Source organism: Alexandromys fortis, unplaced genomic scaffold (genome assembly GCF_014885135.2).
Source record: "Alexandromys fortis isolate MF-2015 unplaced genomic scaffold, M_Fortis_MF-2015_v1.1 scaffold_77, whole genome shotgun sequence".
Taxonomy (NCBI): domain Eukaryota; kingdom Metazoa; phylum Chordata; class Mammalia; order Rodentia; family Cricetidae; genus Alexandromys; species Alexandromys fortis.
Window position 1 is genome coordinate 2,042,282 of NW_026067967.1, and position 27,461 is coordinate 2,069,742.

The 27,461-nt window shown below is 38.1% G+C and overlaps 1 protein-coding gene across 5 annotated transcripts in view; it reads right to left on the bottom strand.

The window, feature by feature from the left end:
* The window catches only part of Dlg2 (discs large MAGUK scaffold protein 2), a 1,620,445-nt gene that overhangs the window by 1,340,394 nt on the left and 252,590 nt on the right, over positions 1 to 27,461 (bottom strand). For 2 of the 5 annotated variants that reach the window (XM_050154448.1, XM_050154445.1), the window contains exon 1: positions 1,930 to 2,414. In XM_050154448.1, the coding sequence (XP_050010405.1) occupies positions 1,930 to 1,959 (30 nt within the window). In that variant the 5' untranslated portion in view covers positions 1,960 to 2,414. Of the gene's footprint in view, positions 1 to 1,929; positions 2,415 to 22,070; positions 22,167 to 27,461 lie in introns of those variants that run through there. The other 3 variants (XM_050154446.1, XM_050154444.1, XM_050154453.1) reach the window with 2 other exon arrangements.

The following is a 27,461-nucleotide window of genomic DNA, read 5'->3' on the forward strand; positions in this document are numbered from 1 at the left end:
AGATCAGATTTGCAGTCTAAATTCCACCAGAAGTCTTAGTCATAATATTTTATGCCAATTTACCATGTCGACAGTACAGCGCAACTTTGTTTAAATATGTTTGTCCTTTAATACGGTGGAAATGACACTCCAGAATGAAAATAAGTAACCTGATACATAACAAATGTAACTCATGAAATTTTTCAAGCATTTATCTTGTTGAATAACATAATTTGCATGATAAAAGAAAATATTGTAATACTGATACTTATAGCTATTATATCATTTAAGACAAAATAATATCTGGTCTTTGTCCCAGACCTTATGGCTATTAATATTAATAATTAATTGGTAAATTAAAGTGGGAAACATATTTTTTAGGTTATGTTATCTAAGTTGAACTCAGTGATCTAATTTATTTATGTTATCTAAGCTGAAAAGGTGTTGAACCACCTTTTCCACTGCAAAGGACGTCCACTTTTGAACTGTCATTAATACCTGTTTTCTCACTTTTCCAGTGAGTACTCCTGGTGCTTTGCAGCATCTGAAATTATTAAGACTTGATAACAAATACTTAGAAAATCCATGTAGGTGACACTCAATGGCATTCTTTCATGAAAAGTACCTCCAAGTTCCACACTTGCAGGTAAGCGTGTCATCTGTAGGTCGTGTTCTTCTCTTTCCTAGGTTCCGTAAGCTTACGCTTGCTGTTGCTTTACTTTGGCTTTCTCCTTCATCTCAGCTTGGTTTCTGTCTGTACCCGACTTTGCTGTAAACACTATTTAAGCTGAATTTTCACACGATCTAGAAGTCTGCCAACTACGCCAACTAGAATTTTCCAGATGTTAAATCTACTGATATCAGCTTAATTTCCCATGAGCTACGACTCTATGGGGAGATGCCTACTGACGTTTTCTGGATTCTGTTTGTTAAGAGTGAACTACTTAGCAACATATAACGTGAAATTTCATCAGTGGTTTCAAAAGTAACTTTTCACTTAATAGTGCAAGAAGGCGATAGTGAGAAATCTACACTTACTAAATTTCACATACTAAAGTATTGATTTTCCATGTTTAATGGTGTCTATTCAATGTTAGATACTAAAAGAAATGACTCACATTGACTTGTGGTGTGCCCTTATGCATAATCAAACACAAGCTAATGAGTATCTTTTAATTAGTGTTTTATAAATAAAAATAACTTTTTTCAAACAACTAGTGCTTATGGAATTTAAATACTTGCAAAATGCTATTGAGAATTGATGACAGACTGAAATTAATTTAGTTTTTTTAAGTAACCCCACGTTACAGCTTAATTTGTTCTATCCTCACTTTTATCTCTGTATCTGATCATGCAAATATTTCATTTGATTGCAGTCAAAACAGATTCAGTCAAATATTAAATATTGTTCTAGTTTGGTTTACCTCAGGGCCTAGAGAATTATTTTTCCTTTAAAAGAAATCACCAAAATGCAGAATATCAGAATTCTCCAATCAGAAACAATATGCCAAGCCACAGTAAAGCTGATTGGCTTCTTCAAGCATAGGCGACATGGTTTTTAAATGAAAAGCTAATTAGTCCACTCAGCGAGACTATCCAGATATGGTATGGTAAAAAACCATGTGTGAACAGCACTACTAGCAGAGATGTTTCAATTACCAGCTATAAATAGATGAAAACGCAAAACCTGCCATTAAAAAGAAAGAGAAAAACCCACAGACACAGTCTCCTGCCATTGACACAAACACACCATATCACTTTAAGAAGTTGAAATCACAGAAAGAGCGGACCCTCAAGCCCTCATAGGGAACAAAATGCCCAGCAAAGTAAATTACACTAATCATTTTATCTCCTGAACTGGCAGCATCGAGCAGAGCTGTTTAATTACAGGACCGGAATAATAATAAGAAAAAAAAATACTGCACCAAACAGCTGGGTTTCCTAGCCTACCTTCGTGGTGACAATGCACAGGCAATCCATCCTGGATCCCTACTCAGGACTCAGTGCATGGAAATCACACCAGCAAACCAGCAAAGGTGAGGAAAAGCTCCCTGAGAGATGCAGAGCCTGGATTCTGTACAGAAGGATTTTCCAAGAGGGGCCCCCTCATGGGATACCCGAGCCCTCCTTCTCACAGCTCAATGCAAGCAGGATTCTCCTAGGCAGACGAAAAGCCCCTGGAAATCAGCTCCGGCAAAACTTCCTGGTGGTTCGCTGGGCTCCGAGGCTGCATCCTCTCCTAGCGGATTCCGAGAAGGGCAGCAGGGCTGACGTGAGTGCCCGGCACTGCTCTATCCTGGAGATGAGTGTTAGACCAAGCGCCCGAGAATCACACTTCAGCTCTCGCTCTTGTTTCTGAATCCTGATCCGCTGCTCCGCGCTACTCCGAAGCTTTCCTCTGCCAAAGTACCCTCCTTTTGCTGCGTGCGTTCTCTTTGCTGCTAACTACTCTGAGTAAGGCACAACACACACACACATACACACACATATACACACAACTACCCGGCCCATCTATCAAAGGACTGTCGTTCGGCTGCCAGAACAGCGGCTTTGGGTAATAAAAAGCTATTTATTATGAGCATGATTCCCGGGAGCCTCAATCACTAGAAGGATGTGAGCGAATGCCACGGTGCACGCGGTGCTGCATACATCGCAGCTGAATTCACTTGCGGTTACAAGGGCGGCTGCTTGCAAAATGACTAACAGCTGGATCAGGAAAAGCTGGCCAGGTACATGAAGAGGCTGCAGATTTGGCCGCTTGACTTGGAAAATGTTCCGTTTCCCCTTTTACATGCGCAGCCTTATGTGTGGTCTACCGCATGCACAACTGAGCAAACGATCCGAGTATTTGATCAAGAAAGTATATTATAAAACCTGGGTGGGAGGAAGCTTCAGTGTGTTTACAAAAGTTCTACAATGGGAGCAAAAAGGGAGGAAAAAAAAAATGAGTTCGTTCCCAAACTTTTCTCCCCTGACTGGTTGTCTACAGGCACTTATTACGTGGGCGGAGCTTTGTGCTCCCTTCGGCAGCGTTTCAACAGCCCAGTGATTAACCCTCCCCTTCCCTCAGGTCCTTCCCTTAATCCCAGTGAAGCTGATTGGGGTGCCTGACAAACATCACTCTCTAAAGATTCACCTCCCCGCCCCGCCCCCCCCCCAACAGCCTGAGACACACAGGAAGGTACTGGGGCTCAGAGAACAGAGCACTGGGTGGCGGTGGGGGTGACAGCGAGACAGGGAAAGGGCAAGGCAGACTCAAAGAGAGGTGGAAAGTGCTGCTGGATCAGTAAGAATGATAAATCAACGCTACCACCACCCCCACCCCCACTAGAAAGAAAATTCATAGCTGGACCACTAACCACATTGGGAAGAAACGTCTAGGGAACGATACATTTCAATTTACTGGTCAAGATATTTTGGCTCTTTACCGCCCATTACCAACCCTCTGTTTTAACAAGGTGTATTTTCAATAAGAGTCTTAAGACCTCTTCCTGCCGTTCATGAATTATTCAGGTTCAAACCTCAATAACCTCCCGATTGCTTAATAGATGAATGTGTCAAGAACTGATGTGTCATTATTTTACCAAAATAAGAGTACTGCTTTTAAAGATTTTTCTTCCTTAGTTCATAGCAAATCAGATATGTGTTCAGAGGGGGAAAAAAGAGGTGATGGTGGAAAAAAAAAACCCTGAGTTTCAATTTAATATAGCCTTTTAAAGTAGCTCAAAAATAATTTATGGTTAGAAATTATTTTCTCTGAACTCTTACCCTACGGGTAAACGGTGATTTCCACATTAAGCAATACAAATAAAACCCATTCTGTGTTCTATTTGATTAGGTAACTATCTTTTGGTTCAATAATAGGAGAAGGTTACAGAAGCATCATCTGACGTCTTTATCTCCTCATTCGTTACCTCATTTCAATGATTAACTTAGCTTAACGCTGCCTAAGCCTATCTCAGAGGAGTCAACCATGTCCTTGAGCATCCCTTAGGTGCCAGTGTGCTTCCCGGGCACAGCCTCAGCATCTAATGTGGACATAATTCTAGTCATCATAGTCACGCTGGAAATAATTAGGCTTTGTTTCCCTCTTGCTTTTTAAGGTTGACAAAGCACTTCTGACATGTTTAACTGATTTCCTAAGATCCTAGTCGCTAACACCCATGCCAACAATAAAAATCAGGTCTCTTAATTTTAATTCCTTAGTGAGAAGTTTGAGAGAAAACGTTTTAAGAAAAATAGCTTGGAAGTCCACTCTATCTTCCAACAGAGGAGGAGGGAACTGGGAGGGAGAAAACTGGCAGAGAGTGCCTGATGAGTCTTCTGACTGCAGTGGATCACAGATGAAAATGCTTTGTGAACCACAGGAGTCTGAAGGCATGAGAGAAAACTATCTAACCTCGGTCCTTGCATTCTATAGGCACTCCCAAATCACTCATATGGCACATATAGGTGGAGAGCTGGTAGATCAGCGTGTGAACCACTCATTAAAAGTGAGCCACTTAAGTTAGATTTAATTCTATCTTCCCATCATCTGGTCTAGGCATGCCCATTCAATACATGTGTGTGAATATATATGTATATATCTGAATATATACATAATGTGGATATATGTATACGTGTGTAGTGTATAGATATATCTCTATATATTCTTAGAATCTACAGATGTGAAGACACTCGGTGAACAAAGACTAGCAAATGGAAGCCTGTAGTGCTGTAGCATGAGGGTTTGAGCAGCGTCCTGGACTTCTAAAGCAGAGGTATTTAACCTGGAAATGCTGGAGTCAGGAACGTGTTCTGGAGAGGAACCAGGAAACTTGACCAGGAGTTGGAAGGAAGAAGCATTCCATGTCCTCTGTTATATATGAAAGGGTATGAATCAATTACATTACAGAGCTTTATGCAATCAGCGTCACATGCACATCCAGTGGGATCCTAGCAGGGGTGTCCAGCGCTGTCACTTTACAAACTGAACATCCTGTCTCTGCTTGGGAGAAAAACCCAGCATTGTTCATACAGTGCCAAATGAGTACAAGCATATCACATGCTCTACACGGTATGCACGTTACATACTCACGAGTTTGAATTTGGCACCAATGAATAATAGCATAAGGCCTGTAGGTATGAGAGTAGGTGAATGCATCATATTTCTTTGTTTTTCTTTTATTACCTTGTGAGTATGAGAGTTCTGCCTCTATGTATATCTGTGTACCGTGTGCCTGAAGTGCCCTTGGAGGCCAGAAGAGGGCCTCAATCACCTGTAACAGAAGTTACACAGATAGCTGTGAGCTGCCATGTGGGTGCTGGGAATCTAACCAGCAAGTCCTCTAGAAGAGCAGCCAGTGCCCTTCTCCACTGAGCAATTTGACCGACCTACATTGTGTTGTAGAGCCTAGTCCAGGTTAGGATGCACTCTGTTTGCCCCTTACCTTCCATTGATTTTTTCTCATGAATAAAGATGATGGAAGATAATTCGCTCATTTGCCTCCAGGGAAATGCTGCTTTATTTTTAAAATTAACAAGGCATTGGCTAGAAGCATTTTTTTTTTCTCTATAGACATAGTACTCAGTTGAGCCTGTCATCTCATGAGATGTGTTTGGCAAGCACAAAGCCAGACCCTGCAAACTGCATTACTTGACATTCCTTAAGGTTGCTATCATGCCAGGGATATATTGATTTATGGTTTGATATCAGAATATTACTGTTAGAAATTATCTCAGCTAAAATCCTAAACTTTAACTACTGAAATTCATTATTTTTGTTTGCTTGCCTCAAACATGTTTAAATAACCATAGAAGTAAAATATATTCACAGTCTATTGTACTAGGAACTAAGCAGCTTTGGGAGCAGATTTAAAGAATATTGCTAGTACCTAGTATAGTAGCTGATATACAAGAGTAAAAAAAAATTCATATTCATACTGCTAAAGAGAAAAGCATCTCCAGTTACACTGATCATTTTTTTCTGATAAATATATATAAGTCTATTGGAATCTATGCTGTACAACCCTGTACAAATGTGGGCCATACATGTATAGAGTAAGGATAATACACATATGTCTATATTTAGTCATATAAATTTAAGAAATAAATATGTTGGCAAATGTAGCTAAAAAGTATTTAAAAATAAAAATGTTCCCATTGGATAGTCCAGTCTAACCAGAAGCAGCATGGTTTGGAATGGTTATGGATGATGAATCAGGAAAGGTGTACGAGGGCACTGTGGTAAGAGGCATTGTCTCCTTGTAATAGAAACATCCAAACAGAAACATTTTTAATTTCAGTAAAGTGGATTTTATCTCAAGTACAATGGCAGATATTTTGTAAGTATACTATCTAGTAATGATAATGTTCCTTCAAAAAGGGAGTATAATCTCCATTTTATGAAACAGAATGTCCTTAAGTGTACACACACACACACACACTTATATATCTCCTACTCTGAGTGACAGAGAATCCAGGCGACTCCAACACAGACCTATATGCTCTTTGCATCTCATACCTCAAATCCTGAGACAGCCTCTGCCCCCCTAAGTACAACCCAGAGGTGTGGCACACATGCCTGGCCTTTTCCAGCCCATGGTACACACCAGATTCAATACAGACTAAAGACTAGAGCTCACCCTTCAAGATAGGTGTCTCTCTGGGCTTCCACAATGAAGCCTTTTATAGTTTCCAAAGAACCTTGGAGCAGTTCAAGAAGGAATGGTCTCCACAGTAGAAAGATTAGCTCCACTGAAAATAACAGAATCAATTCATCTACCTAGACTGCCATCCGGGTCTGTCTGTTCCTCCAGTACCCAGGCTAGCAGGCACACAAATGGTAGGTGCAAAGCTTGTTAGCTTAGTAAAATAGCGTGCAGGCAGGTCATGGCAAAATGCCTGCCCTCGTTTCCAAACTCTCCAGAGACAGGTAGGAAAGTAGGACCAACTGGGCAAGGACTGAGTTTTCCAGTGAGTTTCTATTATTAAAAAAAAAAAATGTCAGGACAATATTGAATCCTAAAAAGAATTAATATAAGGCAAAGTTATATGCAACTGCGTATTTCATTCAAGTTAATTGTGTATCTATGTAAAAGAAATATAAAAATAAGCCAATTTAACAGAACCAATAATTATAACAAAACTCAAGAAATTTGGGGTTTTAACATAATTGTTTAAACCATGGTTCCATTTGCATTGATGCAATTATATTTAAGACAATTTTTTTACATGTGGACTTGGAACATAATTAATCAAGGGCCATATGGTTTGCATGTCTTTGTTACCAAAATCTAAACAACGTCTGAAAACTGGAAATTTCAATAATTATAAATGGTCCAACGATACATGGTGAAAGCATCCAACTAAATTATATTTCTCAGACCCACTGTAAGCTTATGTTAACTTTGCTGAATATTAAGCACATTCTTTAAAAGGCTCAAGTTTCCCTTATTGTTGTACAATGTTAGTCTTAAACGGATTCCAAATATCCACATAATTGTGTGCAAGCCACAAATCTCAAAGGCTGTATCATCTGAAAAGCAATCTTGCTTCTAAGTTAGTGCGAATAACCTTCACGGCACAGCTAAATGCCCTTCCCTCACCCCACCTTCTCACACCCTAATCATACTATCGTAAGGTCGTGCATATAAAGTGTTTCAGTTAAATTCTACCCAGAGCATTTAATCCGCTGTTCATCCTGCCGAGAACTGACTTCCCTTGATCTTCACACACCTGGCTCCTTGTCATACTGGTCTCTGGGCAGATGTCGCCATTTCAGGAAGACCACCCCCAACCAACTCTCTAATTAAATCAGATGCCTTTCCACTCCTCCTCATTTCCTTCATAGCAAGGGTCACACTTTCAAATTATTTCCTCCATTCCTGTTAGTGTCTACCCCACACAAAGTGTGTGTGTGTAAAAGCAAGAAGCATCTCCAGTGTTTAGAAGACAGCCCGCTGTCAAGATGCTTTTTGGATGGATAGACAAGCTGTTTTTGTTTTTATGTAAAGTCAGAATCAGTAGCTTAATGTGAAATTTACAGTCTATCGTTTTAATATATTTTGATTTCTAAGCAAGTGGTTACATTATTAACCATGTTTACAAATATATAAAATCACAAGCCTTCCAGATTCAGCATTTATTCCTTAAAATTTTTCTTAAAAATAAATTTTATTGTGTAAAATCAATGTACATAATATGATTCCAGGGTACATATAGTGAGGTCATTGCTATACTGAGGTTACTTAAGAGGAATCATCTTATGTTTCTTCCTTTTATATTCATTTTATTTGATAATTTTATATGTGTATGACACACGCCAACTACTCTCTCGCTCACACACACTTTCATCTCTTTCTCTCATCCCTATAAAGTCTCCACCAACTCATACCAGTCTCTTTTCTAGAACCATGACCTTTGGTCTTAATTTGTGCCCATTTAACTTAACCCAGGGCATCTGTGTGACACCAGATTGGAACTATGCACTGAAGCCTGGTGAAGTCACAAGTAGGTCAACAACTGAAGGCAATGATTTCCCTTTCTCGCAAGTCTATCACAACAAGTATTTCAGCATTGAGAGGTGGGCCTCCTATTGTTTTCTGGGTCTGGAATGTACATTCATCACATATACAACATGGACAAATTCATTACCTCAACTGGTTTCTCAGATCTACCCATTTCTCTGCATCCTCTGGCCCACATCTCCTCATTTACTCCCAAAACTTCTTCTCACTCCTTGTTTCTTGCTTTATCTCTGTACATTTGAGATGAATGCAGTGGTTTTCTCTTTGGAGTGCTTTTTATTTCACTTACTATAATGTTTCCTAAGTCCTTGTGAGTTTCAGCAAACTCTAAGATCTCATTCTCCACTGGAGCTGAATAACGCCCCACTTGTATATCAGCACCAGTTTCTTTGCAGCCCCTCAGATTGTTGCCACCTCTTGGCTATGGCAAGCAGTGCTACACTGCAAACAGAGGCACATCCATCTCTGTGAGGTGCTGACTTCCTTTTCATTAGGGGAATGTGCAATGAAGATATTGCTAGGTCATGAGACCATTTTATCTTTAACTCCTTCTTCAGCCTCCTACTCCCTTCTATAGGTCTTGTGTCCATCCACAATCCTACAACACGCAAGTTTCCTTTTCTCTAAACCCACACTAGTATCTGTTAGTTTTGGACGTCTTGATATTAACTATCGTATCTGTGTCAGTCAGTTTTATATCATACTGACAAAACACCTAAAAAAATCTAAACTAAAGGAATCCAGATTTATTTTTGGCCAAGTTCCAGAAAAGTCACTGCCTTGCTTCTGCTGATTTTTTTTTCTGCCTGTGGTGAGACAGAACCCCAGGGCATAAAGTTCACAGTAGCACCAAGGCGCTCACCCTAAATACCCAGAGAGTAGAGAAAGATAGAAAGAGGGGTCCAAAATGACGTGCCCTTCAACAACTTGACCCAAGGCACCTACTTTTTCTGACTAGATCTTAATACTAGTTCAGCTATGAACTCATCGGTGGATCAACCCACATACAAGGTGAGCACTCTTAAAACTCAGAGGTGCCTCAGCTGAGAATCAGTTTTCAGTAAATGTACCATTTGCAGTGTTTTTCACATCCAACCATGCAACCATTCTAACAAGTGGCATGTGGCTTCTCACGATAATTTTTATTGCCATGTCCTTTCTGAATAATGGTGAGGATCTTTGCATATACCTACCTGTTGGCCATTCTTACAACTCCTGTGGAGAAAGTCTACTCAGGACAGATTTTTATTTTCAAATCATGCTATGAGATGCATGAGAAGTCTTTATAAATGTTGGGCTATTAGGTGGCTTATCAGACTTATGAGTTGTAAAGACATACTGAAGTCTTACTGAGTAAGCTATAATTAGGAATTTTCATATATGTGGTATCATTAATTATTCATGAGACACAAATTAACTATAAGTATACAGGTAAAAAGAATCTGAGACTCAGAAGAATTGGCTTATACAACTTTATGTAACTACTGAATTTGTTAGCCAGCATGATAGACATTCTATGGACAGATCCTGAAAGAAACTGTATTTGCAACTATCATCTAACCTGAAGTGCCTTCCCCTGTCATTTATAATAGTGACTTTGAGTAGCACGGAATTTATTGATCCAGGTAGGAAGTAGAGTCTGTGTATCTTTTTACAAGATCCATATATGAACAAGATGGGTTGCTTTATGTTTCAGACATAGAAAAATAATAAGATTCTAATTACTGACATGGTAAATTGATAGAATCTAGTTTCTTTAGTGTTTTTGTTTCTGCAATAACATTTGTAAAGAAATGCATTGCTATCTTTATTGATTAGTTTCAAATAGCTTTAGGAGTAGCTGGCAACAAAACAGCTTGATCTGCAAGGCTCACATAGACAGTCTAGTCATAGATCTTTAATACCAAGACATAGAACATTCTCTCCTATGAAGGCTGGCAGTAAGGGAAATTTGAAAGCAAAGACATTGAAAATCACTTACAAACATCTGATCATGTGATTCTTTCCAAATTAGTTCTTTCAGGTAGGTTATCTCAGAATCATCTCCTTGATGTTATCATTTACTAGAAACACTGAACATTAAACCTGCGTTCTCAACCATTTCAACTATAGAGTTCAGTAGTCTGGCATTCACAGAATTGTACAAAAGAACTCTACGACTTTTATATCTTCAAAAAACTGAAACTTAGCTGGGTGGTGGTGGCACATGCCTTTAATCCCAGCACTCGGGAGGCAGAGGCAGGCGGATCTCTGTGAGTTTGAGGCCAGCCTGGTCTACAAGAGCTAGTGCCAGGACAGGCTCCAAAGCTACAGAGAAACCCTGTCTCGAAAAACAAAACAAAACAAAATTAAAAAAAAAAACTGAAACTTTCTCTCCATAAAAAATTAAGTTTTTTCCTCAGTCATCGCCTTAGCAATAGACAATCTACCCCCACCAACTTTTCTTTCTAGGATTTTGAGTACTTAGCATATCTTATATAAGGAGAATTAGAGGGTAGTTCTCTTTTGGGGCCAGATTATTCTGATTGGCACATGTCCTCAAGCTGCAGTCCCATTTCTCGAATGTGACATGAATTCCTTCTTTGGATTATCATGAGTCAGCAATGCATTTCATTATATTTGTTTTAGTCTGGGTTACAATCGATGTGATGAGACATCAGAACCATAGAACTCATTGGGGGAGAAAAGGGTTAATTTGATTTACATTCCCATAGCACTGCTCATCATTGGAAGTCAGGACAGAAACTGAAAAATGGCAGGAACATGGAGGTAGGAGATGTTGCAAAGGTCATGGAGGGGGGTTGCCTACTGATTTGTTTTTCATGGCTTGCTCAGCCTGCTTTCTTATAGAACGCAGGATTACCAGCCTAGTGATAGTTCCACTCACAAGGGGCTGGAACCCTGATATTAATCACTAAGAAAATGGCTTACCAGAGGCATTTTTTCAACTGAATTTTCCTCTCTAGTTGTATATTAAGCTGATGGAAGACTAGCCAGCACAATACATTCATTCATACATATGTCATGCTTTGATTTTATTAATTCCTCTGTTTTCCTTTCTCATCTTCCTCTTTCCTACATTTTTACTTCCACATTCTTGAGTTCCACTTGGTTTTAATGTCCTCTCCCTCTTGATACACATTCCCTAATTTCCAGACAAGAGAAAACAAGGCGTTTGTATCCATGAGTCTGATTATAATCCTTTAAATGACAATCTCCAATTCCATCTATTTTTGTGCAAAGATATGATTTCATTTTCTTTATGACTAAATAAAACTCAGTTATGGATATATTCCACATTTAATTTATAGATTCATCCACTGATGAACACATAGGCTAATTCTACAGCTGGGCCTTGGACACAGTACTGAGATATGCATAGACATGCAGGTATTTCTCTAATGAACTTTAAATCTCTGAAGAAGAAATTGAAGAAAACACCAGAAAGTGGAAAGATCTCCCATGCTCTTGGTAGGCAGAATTATCCTAGTAAAAACGACAATCTTAGCAAAAGCAGTCTACAGATTCAGTGCAATGCCCATCAAAATCCCAGTACAGACCTCGAAAGAATGATACTAAACTTCGTATGAAAAAGGAAAAAAAAAACAGAATAACCAAAACAATCCTATACAATAAAAGAACTTCTGGAGGCATCACAATCCCTGACTTCAAACTCTTCTACAGAGCTACAGTACTGAAAACCTGGTACTAGCATAAGAACAGACAGGAGGACAAGTGGAACCGAATAGAAGACCCGAGCATTAATCCACACACCTTCAAACACTTGATTTTTAACAAAGAAGCAAAAAAAAAAATCAAATGGAAAAAAGAAAGCATATTTAACAAATGGTGCTGGCATAACTGGATATCAAGTACACTTGAACACATTGGCACAGAAGACCACTTTCTAAATATAACCCTAGTAGCACAGACACTGAGGGAAACAATAAATAAATGGGACCACCTGAAATTGAAAAGCTTCTATAACGCAAAGGACATGGTCAACAAGACAAAACTACAGCCTACAGAATGGGAGGTGACTGATTCTGTTGACAATGTTCACAGTAAAGCATACACTGATTCCTACAGTCTCTGGATAATATTTGTTCATTGCTGTACCCACGGTAACATGTTACTATTTATTTCTTAGCCTTAGCCATTCTGATTGGGTTGAGATGAAATCTCAACAGAGGTTTTTCTATTATCTATCTATCTATCTATCTATTTATTTATTACATGTACGGATGGGAGCTTTCCTTGCATGAATGTCTATGTACTACGTACCACAAGTATGCCTGGTGCCAATAAAGGCAAGAAAAGGTATCAGATTCCTGGTAATAAAGGTGGGTTCTGGGAATTGAATTGGGTCCTCTTTGAAAAAAGGTCTGTGTTCTTAACTGTTGAGCTATCTCCCTAGCCCCATCAATAGAGTCTTGATTTTCATTCATTCCCTTATAGCTAAAGACATTGAACGTTGTTTGATGTAATGATCAATTATAAGTCTTATTGGAGACTCTGTTAAGCTTATTTGCACAGTTATTGTCTAGATTATTTGCTCAGTCATTTAATGTTTCTTAAGATTTTACATATTCTGCATATAGATCCCTTGTTGAATGTATGCCATCCATCGTCTGTCTCTAGAAATTGTTCACTTTGCTGTATGGTTGTTTATTTCATGTAATCCCATTTGCGAATTCTTACTTTAATTGCCTGAGCTACTGCAGTTAGAAAGGATTTCCCTGTGCCGTCACACTGAGTTGTGTTTCCTATCATTTCCTCTATTACTTTAAAGTTTAAAGTCTTAAATTAAGGTGTTTGATCCATTTGGACCTCATTTCTGTACAGGGTGTGAGAACAAGATCTATACTTTAGGTGTGCACAGGTAGATGTTTAGTTTTCTGGCAGTTTAGTTTTTTACTTCTTAAAGAGGCATTATCGCTTGGTGTGTGTTTCTGGCTCTGTGGTCAAGAGTCAAATGACTTCAGCTGTGTTGGCTTATTCCTAGGTTTTATTTGTATTTATTTATTTATTTGTTTATTTATTTTATTCTGTTCACTGGTCTACATGTCTGGTTTTTGTGTCTTTGACATGCTAGTTTTATTACCATGGCCCTCTGGAATAATTTGAAGTCAGAATTTGTTATATCTCCAGCAACATTCTTTCTATTTTGGATTGCTCTGGCCACTGCCTGGTGTTTTAATTGAATTTTTAGGACTGCTTTTTCTATTTCTGTGAAGAATATCATTCTAATTTTGCTGAACATTTTATTGGTTCTGTTTAATGCTTTTGGTCACAAAGGCATTTTATAAATATTATATAGTCCAGATCTGTCCTATTTTTTTTTCTTTTTCCTATAGCTGTGATAAACACCGTGACCAAAAAGCAGCTCCAGGAATAAATAACAGGTATTTGGCTTACACTTCTGATCAAAGTCCATTATCAAGAGAAACTGGAGCAGGGGTTCAGATAAGGAAGCCAGAGATGTTGGCAGAGGCTGCTCGTTCATTCCCAGCTGCTCAGACCCGAAATAATCACACAGACTGTATTAATTAAAACATTGCTTGGCCAATCACTTAAGCATCTTTCTAGCTAGCTCGCAAATCTTTAATTAGCCCATTTCCATTATTTTATATTTTATTATGAGGCTCGTGGTTTACCAGTAAGGTGCCAGCATGTCTGGCTTCTGCAGCAGCGACATGACATCCCACTGACTCCGCCTTCTTTCTCCCTGCATTCAGTTTAGTTTTCCCACCTAGCTCTATTCTGCCCTGTCACAGGCCAAAAGAGCTTCTTTATTCATTAGCCAATAAAAGCAACACAAATACAGAAGGGAAGGACTTCTCACACCATCGAGAGAGTCATCAAAGTAGATACCATGGAATAAAGCTGCTTACTGGCATGCTTCGCATGGTTTGCTGAACCTGCTCCCCTAATCAGTCCAGGACCACTTGCCCAGGGGTACCACACCATTAGTGGGCTAGGCCATCCCATATTATAATTAATCAGGAAAATAACACCACAGATCACATACAGGCCAATCCATGGAAACACCTACGCCGCCATTGAGGTTCCTTCTTTACAGATGACTCTAGTTTGTGCAAAGCTGACAAAAACTAGCCTGTATCGTTTCTTCAACTTCTTCAGTATGTTATGGTGTTAGGTAAATAATTGTTTAAAATAGATGTTTTATTTATACCATTACTTTTTTGAGACCATTGTAATTGTTTTCCTGAAATTTCCAATTAGTTATTATTGCTATATACAAAAGTTACTGAAATATATATGTGATTTTTCTCTACTGATAAATTGTGGAAAGAGTTTATTAAATTTAAAAGATTTCTGATGAATTTTCTGGTTATATATATATATATATATCATGTCACCTACAAATTTATATTTTCCTTCCATTTTTCTATTCCTTTTAGTTCTTCTTGCTCTATTGTTCTAGTAACATTTCTATTCTATATTTAATAATATTGGTGAAAATGAACATGCTTGCCTCATTTCTGATTTTAGTGGAAATTGTCTTGTTTTCTCCATATTAGCTACTGATTTATCATATATCCTCTGTTATATTATGGCATGACCTTTCTATTCCGAGTTTCTTCAAGGCTTTTATCATAAAGAGATATTGAGTTCTGCGAAAGGGCTTTCTGCATCCACTGAAATCCCGGGATTTATGTCCTCCATACTATTTTTTCTGTACTACTTTGATTAGTTTGTGGATATCATACCATCCTTGAATTCATGGTGTGAAAACCACTTCATCATAGAGTATTATATTTTAAATGGGCTGTTGAATTTTGTTCAGAATAGTCTTACAAAAAAAATTTACATTTACTGCATTCAACAAGAAAATTGATCTGGTGTTTTTTACTTTTTTTTTCTTGTTACAGTTGAGGCATTCTCTTCCACTTGAATATTAGCTTAATAGAATAACTCTTGAAGCATTCCTTCCTTTTTTTTTTTACTTTTTAAAGGGAATTAGACCAGAGTGAGTATTCCATTGACTTTATATGTGTATATTATATATCCTCAATGACACTTATTTTAAATGAGAAGGTCATAAAATGCTAAATAGCTCAAAAATGTTATAGAACAACAACACATTCAAAAACATGAGACCTCTGAATTTAAAATATTATTGAACAAAAAATCAAAAATATTGAGCTTTGGTGAACTAAATTTCATAAAAACAAACACTACGGGATATAAGCATACAGATAGGTTTAAGTACAAAAATAATAGAACATTGAAATACCCTATTATGATTGATAATTATGCCATGTAAGCAAAATTGATAAAAAAAATCTGCCCTTAGATCATAGACACATCAGATATCTAAAATATATTCCATCTCACAGTGGTAGAATATACTTTCTTCTTAGTAGCCTATGGAACTTCTCCAAAGTTCAATACACAGATGTTGATAAACATTGAGTCACTGAATAAATTATGTAGGAGGAATAAACTTCTCATAATCAAATAATGAAAATACAACATAGCATAACCAGTGGGGAATATTGAATGTTGTTCTATGGGGCAAGTTTATAGCTATATATGTCTACATTACAAAATCAATGAGATCTCAAATATTATTGTATCTTATGAGATTAGAAAAAAATCACAAAAGCTAGCCAAAGAGATAAATGCATATAATTGTGTAACCTACCAAAATTTGATGAAGAGAATATAAATCACATAAAGGGTTGTAAAATTAAAAATAACGTTGAAACAATAAGTCTCCCACAAAGGTAACCCAAAGAGTCAAAGTATTTGCTGTTTAATTCTATGAGACCTGTAAGAAAAAACAAACACCAATATTTCTCAAAGTATTATTTGTTACCTCTGAATTTTATTATTAGACAATTTGTGTCTGTATGATGTATCAGCTAGTGAGAACAGGGTAGCAAGTGACCTAATATTTTTGTATTGAGACTTATCTTTCTCTATGTGTGTCCAGTAGTGTTTGTTTTATGAAATTGAGTTCACAAACATTAAATCAATTTTCAAATCAAGAAGTAGCATGTCTCCAAATATGGTCTTTTTTTGCAGGATTTCTTGATCTACATAGGGTTTTTAAAGCACCACTATTAAAATAGGGATCACTGATGGCATCTAATATACACATATAAAATTCAACAGAACACACTGCTACCATTCCTTAAAGCAAACAAGCATAAAACTATTCCCATGTCACAATTGTATTGAAAAAAGGAAGCCTTCCTTTAATCAAAAGGCATAGCTATTTAATAGCATGAAAATATATATTATAGTCAGAATGCATATATTTATATAAGGAGAACATGAATGAAAAACCTCTCCCATGGGCTCACTTGTTTGAACTGGTCCCCAGGGAGAGGTGCAGTTAGCAGAACTTCTGTAAGCTGTAGGGTGTAAAGGCAGACCATATGAAGAGTGTTACTGGTAGTGAGCTTTGGGGGGTTATGCCTCACCCCTATTTCCTCTCTCTCTTTTTCTCCCTGTTTTCTGTGCATTGATAAAAATGCAACCATCCAGCTGCCAGCGCCTGCCTTCATGAAATGTCTTCCCTGCCATTGTGGACTTGACCTGGAAATGTAAGTCAAAATAAACTTTTCTATAAGTTATTTTGATCACAGTGTTCTATTACAGCAACATAAAAATAACTAATACAGAAGCTGGTACAAAATAAGTAAGGCTATTGCTGGGAAGAACAGGACCTTATAATTATTTGGAGGAATTAGAGGAATTTGGAACTTTGAACTAGAAAAACCGCTGAACGCCATAGTCAGAACTTAACGGGCCATTCTAGAAGTATCCTGGAAGTCAGTAGTCTGAGAGTCGTGTATACAGTGTAGGTAAAGCTCAAGAGGTTTCGGAGAGGAAACAGGACTATCAGCAACTGGACAAATGCTATTACTGTAATATTTTGACAAAGAATCTTGCTGTATTCTGCCCTGTCCTAAGATTTGCCTAATTTGATTAATTTCAGAAGTCATGAACTAATTTTTAATTTTGTTGGTGGAGAAAATTTCAAGACAGCATAACATTGAATCTGTGGCATGGCTATTACATATTGATCCTAAATAGGTCTAGAAAAAACGAAAAAGCATAAACCATGGGGAAGAATAAATGTTTAAAACATAACATTTGGAGATGTGAAGAGCATTTGAAAGCTTCATGTTACAGAGAAGTCATATAAAAAGATTAGGAATGTTAATGAGAAGCCTTCTATGCTCATTGCAATGGGAAGAATGGCCTGAGGGAAACCCTACCCAGCTAACTTTCCAACCACTGGGAGGACAAAGCCTACAAAGTTCCCTGACCCTAAAAAGGAATTGCTTCCACATAGAAAAAACTGCTACCAAGGGAACAAGTGTCCCTAGTTGGCATCCAAATGCAGCATTGTCTTTCATGGGTACTACTAGCTTTGGAGGTATGAAAGATACAAGACCAAGGGTGATGTGGATTATTCCCACACAGTTTCCAAGAGTTAGATGACACCAGACAATAGGTGGAAGTGTCGGAGTCCCTGCAAGCAGGCCCTGGAAGGTTCCTGCATGAAGCTGCTTACCCTAAAAAGTAAGGTGAAACCTGGATTACCATAGATGCTAGAGATTCCATAGCCAAGTGACATCTGCCAAAAAAGATCTGAATACAGAAAATGGAACCCACCTAAGAAAGAGATGTATGTATTATAGGCAGCAAAGCTGGAAGGGTAGAGTCTTCTAAACCTTTGAAACTGAAGTTCCAAACAGCGGAAACAGAGATACAGGATTTGGTTGGTGATTTTTCCTATTGCTGTTGGATTTCTGTTTTGTTTTGGTCCAATCTTTCCTTGTTTTGCTAACATTCACCCTTTCTAGAATGGGAATGTATATTCTGTGCCGTTGTATGAAATTTGTTGTTATTTTGTTTGTATGTTTTTAATTTTACAGGGTGTCATAGCAGACTTTGGATTTTTTTAATAGTATTGAGACTAATAGGTTATGGGAGTTTTTGAAGTTAGGAGATAGCTACAGGTCTTAGGAGAGCCAGGAAATCAAAATATAATGGTTGATATGAGAAATGTCTTCTATATCCGAATACTTGGTCTCCAGCTGGTGGCATTTTGGAAGAAGTTAACGGTCCCTTTAGGAGCGAGACCCTTGCTGGAAGTCGGAAATCAGCTCGGGTAGGCCTTAAGGATATATAGCTTTACTGCATATTTTGTGTTTTCCCTTTTCCTCCTTCTGTCTCCTCTATATGGATAACGATGTGGTCAGTGGGTTTCCTGATCCTGTCACAATGCTATACCTTCCCAGCCAACATAAACTCTCTCTCTCTGGAACCATAAGACAAAATGAACTCTTGTCCCTCTGATTTTCTGTTGGCCATGCTATTGTATCACAGCAACAGAAAAAATAATACAAGCAGCAATGAAATCCTCTAAACTAATTCAATATTCTGTCACAGTTATATAAATATAATATGTAAAAAGGTCACAATTCATTTCATCAGTTCTGTTACTTAAGATTTAGAAAAAGATAAGTAGAGTGACTTGCCCAAAAACATCTAGGCAGTGAGTATATGAGAAAATGGTCCATGTCTTTTGAGTTTTGGCTACAACTTGTGCCTCCACCATGACTCTTCCTGGACTAATGTGTTCCCTGCAATCAAATTTCACGTGACCTGGTGACCGATGCACTACTGTTTAAAGACGCCAGGCTTTCCCACACATTCATTGTGGTGTTTGTAAGGTATCCATTGATGCCTTTATCGCCACACACAACAGAATTAGTGATTAAAAATATTAAAACAAAACAATTTTAGGAAGCATTTAATTGTATCTCTGAAATTATGAAATATCCAGAACTTTTAGCTACTTGATATAAGTACTTGACAAAGGATTGCAGTACACACACAATAGGTCATTTCTCAACTTACAAATAAAGAGATACATCATTTATTCTGCTTGAAGTAACATAACTACTTGTAACAAAGAATGAAAATCCTACCAGATTCGGATGGCCAACCTCTTGATCATGTGACATGACTTTGTCATCTATAAAATTGATGCTTCAGAACAATGCAACTGAGTTACCAGAAGAAAATAATTCATGTTTTAAATTAGTTTATGATTTTATGTTAGGTCACATTTATAGCCATGCTAGGGCAAATGAAATCCACAGGTCCAAAGTTGGATACACCAGCCAATAAGTAGTAATCTTCTTTTCTCTCATACTGTCCTTTAGATAATTTGGATACTACAGTTAATTTTCCATAATATGCATATCTTCTCTCAGGTATTTCATTGTGCTACCCTCTATTACGTCAAACTTAAGATATTGTGATTAAACTTACTCTGTTTATCCATCTGTCAACTGTCATTTTTAATATCTCTGCTATTGGCCTTTTATCACCTCTTAATTTACTTAGTCATCAAGAGCTGCCCATTCTTTGAGTGTGTGTGTGTGTGTGTGTGTGTGTGTGTGTGTGTGTGTTCCTTTCCCCCGGAGTTGATTAAACATCCTCAAATTTTCTCACCAGAATTCTGGAATATTAAATCTCTAAACTTTATCTTTTACTTAGCAGACTTATTTAAACACAGAACATACCCCTTCAAAATGTTCCCAATTATTTTAAATTGCTCAAAGAACATGGAGAAATGAAATTAAAATAAAGAAAAGAAACATATTAAGAAGTAAAATACTTCTCTATCAATAGAATCCTAAAGTTCTTAATGATGCCTTTTACTTTATTATACAGATTTTAATAGAAATATCCCATCAAGAATATGTCAAACATGGGATTCATTTTAACAGCATTTGTAAACTTACTGTTCATTAGGCAGTAATAAATATGTTGATATTCAGTATCTTATTAAAAACTTTTAATTCTTCTGTAAAGAAAAGAAACTGATGGATACAAGTTTAAGTAGCAGGCTAGATGCTTCCCTATGATAGAAGCACCAGAGTCTCTCAATTATGTGTCCAGAATGTATTTAATTCATCTTCCTGACAAACGGGAACATTTGTTTCCCACTTAAGCTTGATGATTTCATCTTCAGGAAGGAAAAACACAAATATCTTTGGAAACAGCCAGGAAGTCCAAAAGTTTGTTTTCTTTCTTTTTAATTTTTAAAATATTTGTTTTAGAATTTCATACACGTATGGTATTGACATCATTTCCAGTTCTCCCATGTTGCTTCCAATCACTCTCAAATTCAAGGTCGTTTCTTCCAAAATTGTTATTATATGCACACATGTGTGTGTACATGTAGGCAGAGACTGTTCTTTCATTTCCCAGATGCTCAGACCCGAATAATCACACAGAAACTATGTTAATCACAGCACCGTTTGACCTATTAGCTTAGGTTTCTTATTAACTAACTCTTACATTTTAAATTTACCCATGTCTATTATTTTATATCTTACCACGAGGCTCATGGTTTGTTACCTCTTGCTTCTTAGGCAGCTACATAGTGTCAGCCTCCTTTGGCAGCTACATGGTGTCTCCTACTCTTTCTTAGGTGATTCTGCCTACTCTTTCTATGTATCTCTTCCAGCCTGGATTTATTCTGCCCTGCTATAGACCAAAGCAGCTTCTTTATCAACCAATGGTAATAAAACATATTCATAGCATACAGAGGATAATCCCACATCATGTGTATGTATATATGTGTGTGTGTGTCTGTGTGTGTAAACACCTACTCAGTTCCTTGTATGTACTTAAGTTTAGGGCTGACCACTTGAAATTGGATACCCTGTTTAATCCCTGGAGAAAACTGATTCTCCCCCTCTCAGTAGACCCTGACTAGGGGTGGGGCCTTGTGGAATTTACCCCTTATACGTTGTATAATTTTGTAATAGCAATGAGTATAGCCATTTGTGGATCTTAGGTTCTAAAGGAGAGCCTCCTATTCAATTTTCCTAAACAAAGTTTCCAACTATATTTTAAATATTTAATCTTACACATGCAGACAGTGCTGCTCTTACTCTTCCAGGCGTAAGTTTCCTTTATCAGCAGACAGAAGCTATTACAGCTGGTCAAAATGCAGAGGATAAGGGATGACCAACTCCAATTAATACATATTCAGTACCTAAGATGCAAGGCCCATCACAAAGAAGGAGGGAGGAAAGATAGCAAGATCCAGAAGACCGTGGCAAATACTGTTGAAAGTGTCTTAGAGACCAAAGTTTACTGCCTAAAGATGCGTGAGTGCTTTGTGGACATCCACACCCCATTTCATCTTCAAAGAGCAGCGCCATCACCACCAGATGGCTTTCTTTCCTGAATGCACAATTAGTCTACTATGAATTTTTAAAAATTGCTTAAATGACAATCTACATGTGAAATGATCTCTTTTTCAATGATACAAATGTTTGTATCATCCCCAGAGACTTAAATCCACAGCAGTAAAACACAGATCCCCAGAGTGAAACCTGTAACTACTCAAAAATGACACACATTCAGCGCTGTTCAGCCAAGACGCGGGCCAGACAAAAGCTTGAGATGATGTTATCCATTCTCTGCTATTGGAACCCCGCCGAGTAATGGCATCTCTGGAAAATGGGCCACACGGAATGTGCTAAGCATAGCAACAAAGATGACAATACTTACACATGCCTTTTCTTCAGGTTCATTCTCAAAACACTGGTTTTCTTTATTTTGCTCAACACATGAAATATTTTCCTTTGGTCTGCCACAATCTGTAAGCTGAAAATAAAATTAAAATTTTAAAGATGTATACTCACTAATGCAATGTAAACTAAATGTTTTTCAAGTTTTTATCATGTATCTTAAAATACCCAAGACCTGAATAAAGGAGATTAGCTGTTGCTTATGTCAATTTTAGAATATGGATGTACTACTTAACCCATTTTTATATTCTTCCTGAGGAGAAGACACAAAATGGGACACACTTGCGTTTTTAAATTCCAAAGCATTCCCACCAGGGAATGTTGAAATTGGACTAGTTCCAAGTAAATTGCCGACCTGGTAAAGGCTTAGTAAGTATGGTTAATAAGATAAAGACAGAAGTGTTGACTTCATCTTAAATCTGTTTTCCAGGATCTTCACTGTATGAAGAAGCCATGAATCTGAGAAAGGACCTCAGAAGAGTTAGACGAAGGACAAGTAGGGGTAGAAATAATGTAAACATTGTACTCAAAATGCATAAAATTATTAAAAACGAAATATTAGGCTCAATGAAATGATGATACTTAGGAGCTCCTTCCCCAGTCTCGGAAAGGATGGGGAGCAGAGATGTTGGTGAGTGAGGGCAGCATGGAGACAATGACTATGTCCAAAATGCACTGCATGAAGTTCTCAATGAACTAATGCAAGGCTACTTTAAAGGTAAGTATATGTTCCAAGAGATCATGAAGTTCTCAATGAACTAATGCAAGGCTATTTTAAAGGTAAGTGTATGTTCCAAGAGATCATGAAGTTCTCAATGAACTAATGCAAGGCTATTTTAAAGGTAAGTGTATGTTCCAAGAGATCATGACACAGGAATAGCCATGCTATGGTGTGACAGAAGACCATGCTTTGTAACTCTTTTCATGGACCTTTCATGGCACACAGCCACTTACCTGGTTGCAGTACAGTTCACACTGCTGGGACTTCATATGATGGATTCATATAGCAGATGCATTTTAGCAGGCAAATTGATACATTTCTTTATGGAATTTCATACACACATACATTCCAAAATTAATCAGTATCTTGATTCCAGGAAGTCTCATCATTTAATGGGCACATTCTTATGACTTATATAGTAGGTTGGCGCCCCAACTTGTTTGTATAGTCCATGGCCCAGAAGAGGGGTGCCTTTACATGCTACTCTGCAGATGGCCAGTTTAATGGCAATAGTAATTGTAGGGGATTTTAGGTGGGTCACAAGCACTAGAGACTTTCTTTTCGCTGAAAGTGCCATCATGGTCCTCAGCAGTGAAAGCAAACGTGCTTTGCTTATAGTTACAGAGCTAGCTTGTTCTCCCCACTTCCTCAGTTCCTCTCTCTAATTTTTCACTGACTTCAGATTTAAGAATGACCAACTTCAGCCCAAGCCTGCAGGAGTATGTTGAATGGCTCAGCAGGTAAGCATGCTCGCTGCCAAGCCTGACAGCCTGAGTTCCATCCTTGGGCTCCATGCCATGGAAGGAGAGAACTGACTTCTACGGGTATCCTCTGGCTTTCACAAGCATACTGTGTAATGCACGTGTACATGCACACACATACACACACACACTAAATAAACAAATAAACAAATAAATTCTCTTGTTTTATTATTTGAGAATTCACACATGGGTATAATGTTTTAATCAATTCCTCTCCCCTATATTCTCCCTTCCAATTCCTCCCTCATGCCTTTAACCACTATTCCCTCCATTTCATGTATTTTTTTTTCTTTAACCCACATGAAGAATCCACTTCATGCTGTCAGCATGGCCATGAGGGACATCTACTGGGTCATGGGTAGCTTTTCAGGGACCTCATGCTTAAAGAAAACTGACTCCCTCTCCCGGAAGCCCTCAATTGCCACCAGTGCCTGAGGTGGGAGTGAGACTTTGTGACCACATCCCTTCACCATGCTAGGATTTGGGATGGTTTTATCTTGCATAGGTCATGCGCATGCAGTCATAATCACTGTGAGTTAATTTATCAAATGCTCTGCTGTGTCCTCAATACATTACTCCACCATAATCAACTACAGTCAACTACCACTTCAACTACACTTCAACTACCACTTCCGGCTCTTACACTTTTGACATCCCCTCTTCTGTAATGATCACTGAGCCTTGTGAGATGAGTTGTGATGTAGACGCCCCATGTAGGCATGAACACTCTGAAATCTCTTGTTCTCTGCATGTTCACTACTTGAGGGTCTTCTTAAATACCATCTGAGTACAATAAGTTATTAGGAATTGGTTTAATATTGTGTTTATTTAGCAGAATAATAGCACTCGGATTTCTGCTAGAACCTATGTTCTTGGACTCAGGAACAGTGCCAGACATGAGTTCCAACCTGTAGAATGGGCCTTAAATTGAATCAGACACTAACTGGTTGCTCTCATAACATTCCTGACATTACTGAAGCTGTGGCCATATCTTGTCAGACCGGTCATTATCGTTACTTGTAGGTTTCATGATGGGTAAAACTGAAATCCACTTTTCTCCCCCAATAGCATGTGTGCCACCCTCCAAAACTATGAAAGTTAGCCAGTGGGGATAAGATGCCAGATCAGTAGCAAACTGATTTCCTTATGACCTCTGATTCAAGTATTGTCTGATGCCCAAGCACCATTAATGAGAACCCACATGGTAGGAAAAGAAAACCGACTCTACTCCCACAAGTTGTCAAACATGTGCCTTCGCATGTACAAAACCACACAAATCATGTTTAAAAGCCTGAGAGATTGAGACTAAATTTTTCCCACTCCCAACAGGCACAAGAATAACACATATTCATCTAAATATACTAAATAATTTCAGAAAGAAGAGGGCCTCATAGCTCTACTAGATATCCACACGCAAAGCTTAGAAGTTGCAAGGCAGGGCATTTGAGGTACTTATGACACATGCTAATTTCAAATCTCCTGATCTGCATGCTGAAATGTTAAGCTATTGCAGGTGCAGGTGTGGACAGGTTTGGGAGTAAGGAGTGCTTCCTTAGCAAAAGCAAGGTAAGCACTCTACCCAGCAGGTGCAGTCAGCTCACTTATATGTGTTTCTGTGGTGAAGAGACCCAATCCTATGCTCAGATATTTGGAGCTGCTGAGCTAACTTGGGTGCTCTTACTGTTATGTGAAATTCTTGAATGTTCAAGTGCTCACAATAAGGAGTAAAGGTCTCAAAAGGTCATCGTTTCTGGCTGAGCCGCTGCACTAGACCTGACACAAAACCACTTGGGCTACGTAAGTATAATCAAGCAGAACCCTAACAGGAACCAATCTTGTAACAAAGCAGGAGACTCACCAGCAGAGGAAGGTTGTTCCTTTACCTCAATTTGCAAAGTTCCCTGTGCTTAGCTCACAGATGGAAAACAGCTTTGAGATCCCTGGCCTGACATTTGACCCAGTTCTGCTTCCATCGTTTTTTTTTTCTGTCTGTCCAGACCCTCTGTTCATCCTGCCAGAGCATTTCCCTTCTCTCCAGGTGAAATGCAGACCACTACATGCACAGCCAACAAAAGCCCACTGGATTTTTACATAAATTCTGTTGAAATTTTGTTCTTTGACAGTGAGTTTACATTTGAAAACAGCATGTGAACTAACATGAAAAGCCCCCAAATAATGCAATACTTGGCTCCTGCTGGCATGGGCAGCTAATCTGTGAACTCTGCCTTCGCCACTGAGCACTGCTTTTCATTACCAACTACTGATAAGGAAGCTCATCAAAGAGCCCCCATCCTCACCATTTGCACTAATGCTAGCTTTCATAGTCTTTATGCCCCTCCACTTTCTCGGTGACGTCACATCATTAACTCCTTCTGGAAGGCCCTTTGCTCAGAAGCATCTCTAGTTCTTTCAACCCAGTATCTCAAGCTGTTCCTTTTAGTTAGTGATTGACTTAATTTATTTGACTATACACTATTAATACAGACATCCATTACATAATAAGACATGTGTTTGCCAACTTTAAGCTGACTCATAATATAAATAATGTGGGGAAACAGTTGCAAGGAAATAGTTTGTAAAGATTTTATTTTTAATTATGCATTGGGGAGATAGGGGAGTGTCCAAGTGAGTGCAGTACTCACAGGAGACAGAAGAGGGCATCAGACTCCCCGGAGCTAGAGGACAACATAGGGAATAAGAACAAAGATTGGGTCCTCAGCGAGAGCACTACATGCTCTTAACTACTGAGTGAGCCATCTCTCCAGCTAGAAAGAAACACTATATACATACAGACAGACAGATATGTAGAGATAGACAATGTAGATAGATGATAGATAGATAGATAGATAGATAGATAGATAGATAGATAGATAGATAGATAGAAGATAGATAGATAGATGATAGATAGACAGACAGACAGACAGACAGACAGACAGATAGATGATAGACGATAGATAGATGGATAGATAGATAGATAGATAGATTACATCAGGAACTGATATTTTTAATTCAGTCTACATTGTAGCTTTGAAAGAAGTCTGGAAATAAGCGTCCTAGCTGTAGAAACATAGGGATCTCATCAGAACAAAAGAGAATACAGTCAGGAACTTTAGCACCCACACCCTAGAGAGTGCCACCTACAGACAGACCACTTCTTCACACGTTACATCTGAGACCAGTTAACAGCAAGAGAGCTTGTCCACACTTCCTAGAGTTTCACTGCAGAACCTAGACCAGAATTCAGTTCCTCTGCTTCAGATAAAGAAACAAAAGCTTACTGAGGTCGAATTACTTACCCCCAAAAGGCAAGAACGATTCTAATTTGGTTTAATTCAATTCTAAAACTCATCCTTTTTCAAAAGTGTAATCAAACAGATAATTCTTCAATTATTCAAGGAAACATTATTTGATAATGAATCTATGCATATGATGGGAGAGTGTTCCTCAATGATAGAAAATTATTGAATGTAATCCAGGAAATTTCATCTAGAATTCCCTGCTTTTAGCCACAATCATGAAAAAAAAAATCTCTTCTTTCATGCTTGTTTGTCTTATTACTTGAAATTATGTTGTAAAATTACCGTAATATAGAAATTACTCCTTCAGGAATTTCCCCTGTGATCTCCTTCTATTTCCCTTAATCTTCTGTGGCTTCCTCTCTGGAAGGCTTGACACCTGGACAAAGCAGTCGCGTCGCCCCCCCTCCCCCTCACAGGGCTGTAGCTCTTTTTAAATGTAACTTTGTTTCTGTCTCCTTACCTTTTTTTTTGAATTTTCTTTTTTTATTTTATTTTATTTTATTTTATTTATTTATTTATTAAAGATTTCTGTCTCTTCCCCGCCACCGCCTCCCATTTCCCTCCCCCTCCCCCAATCAAGTCCCCCTCCC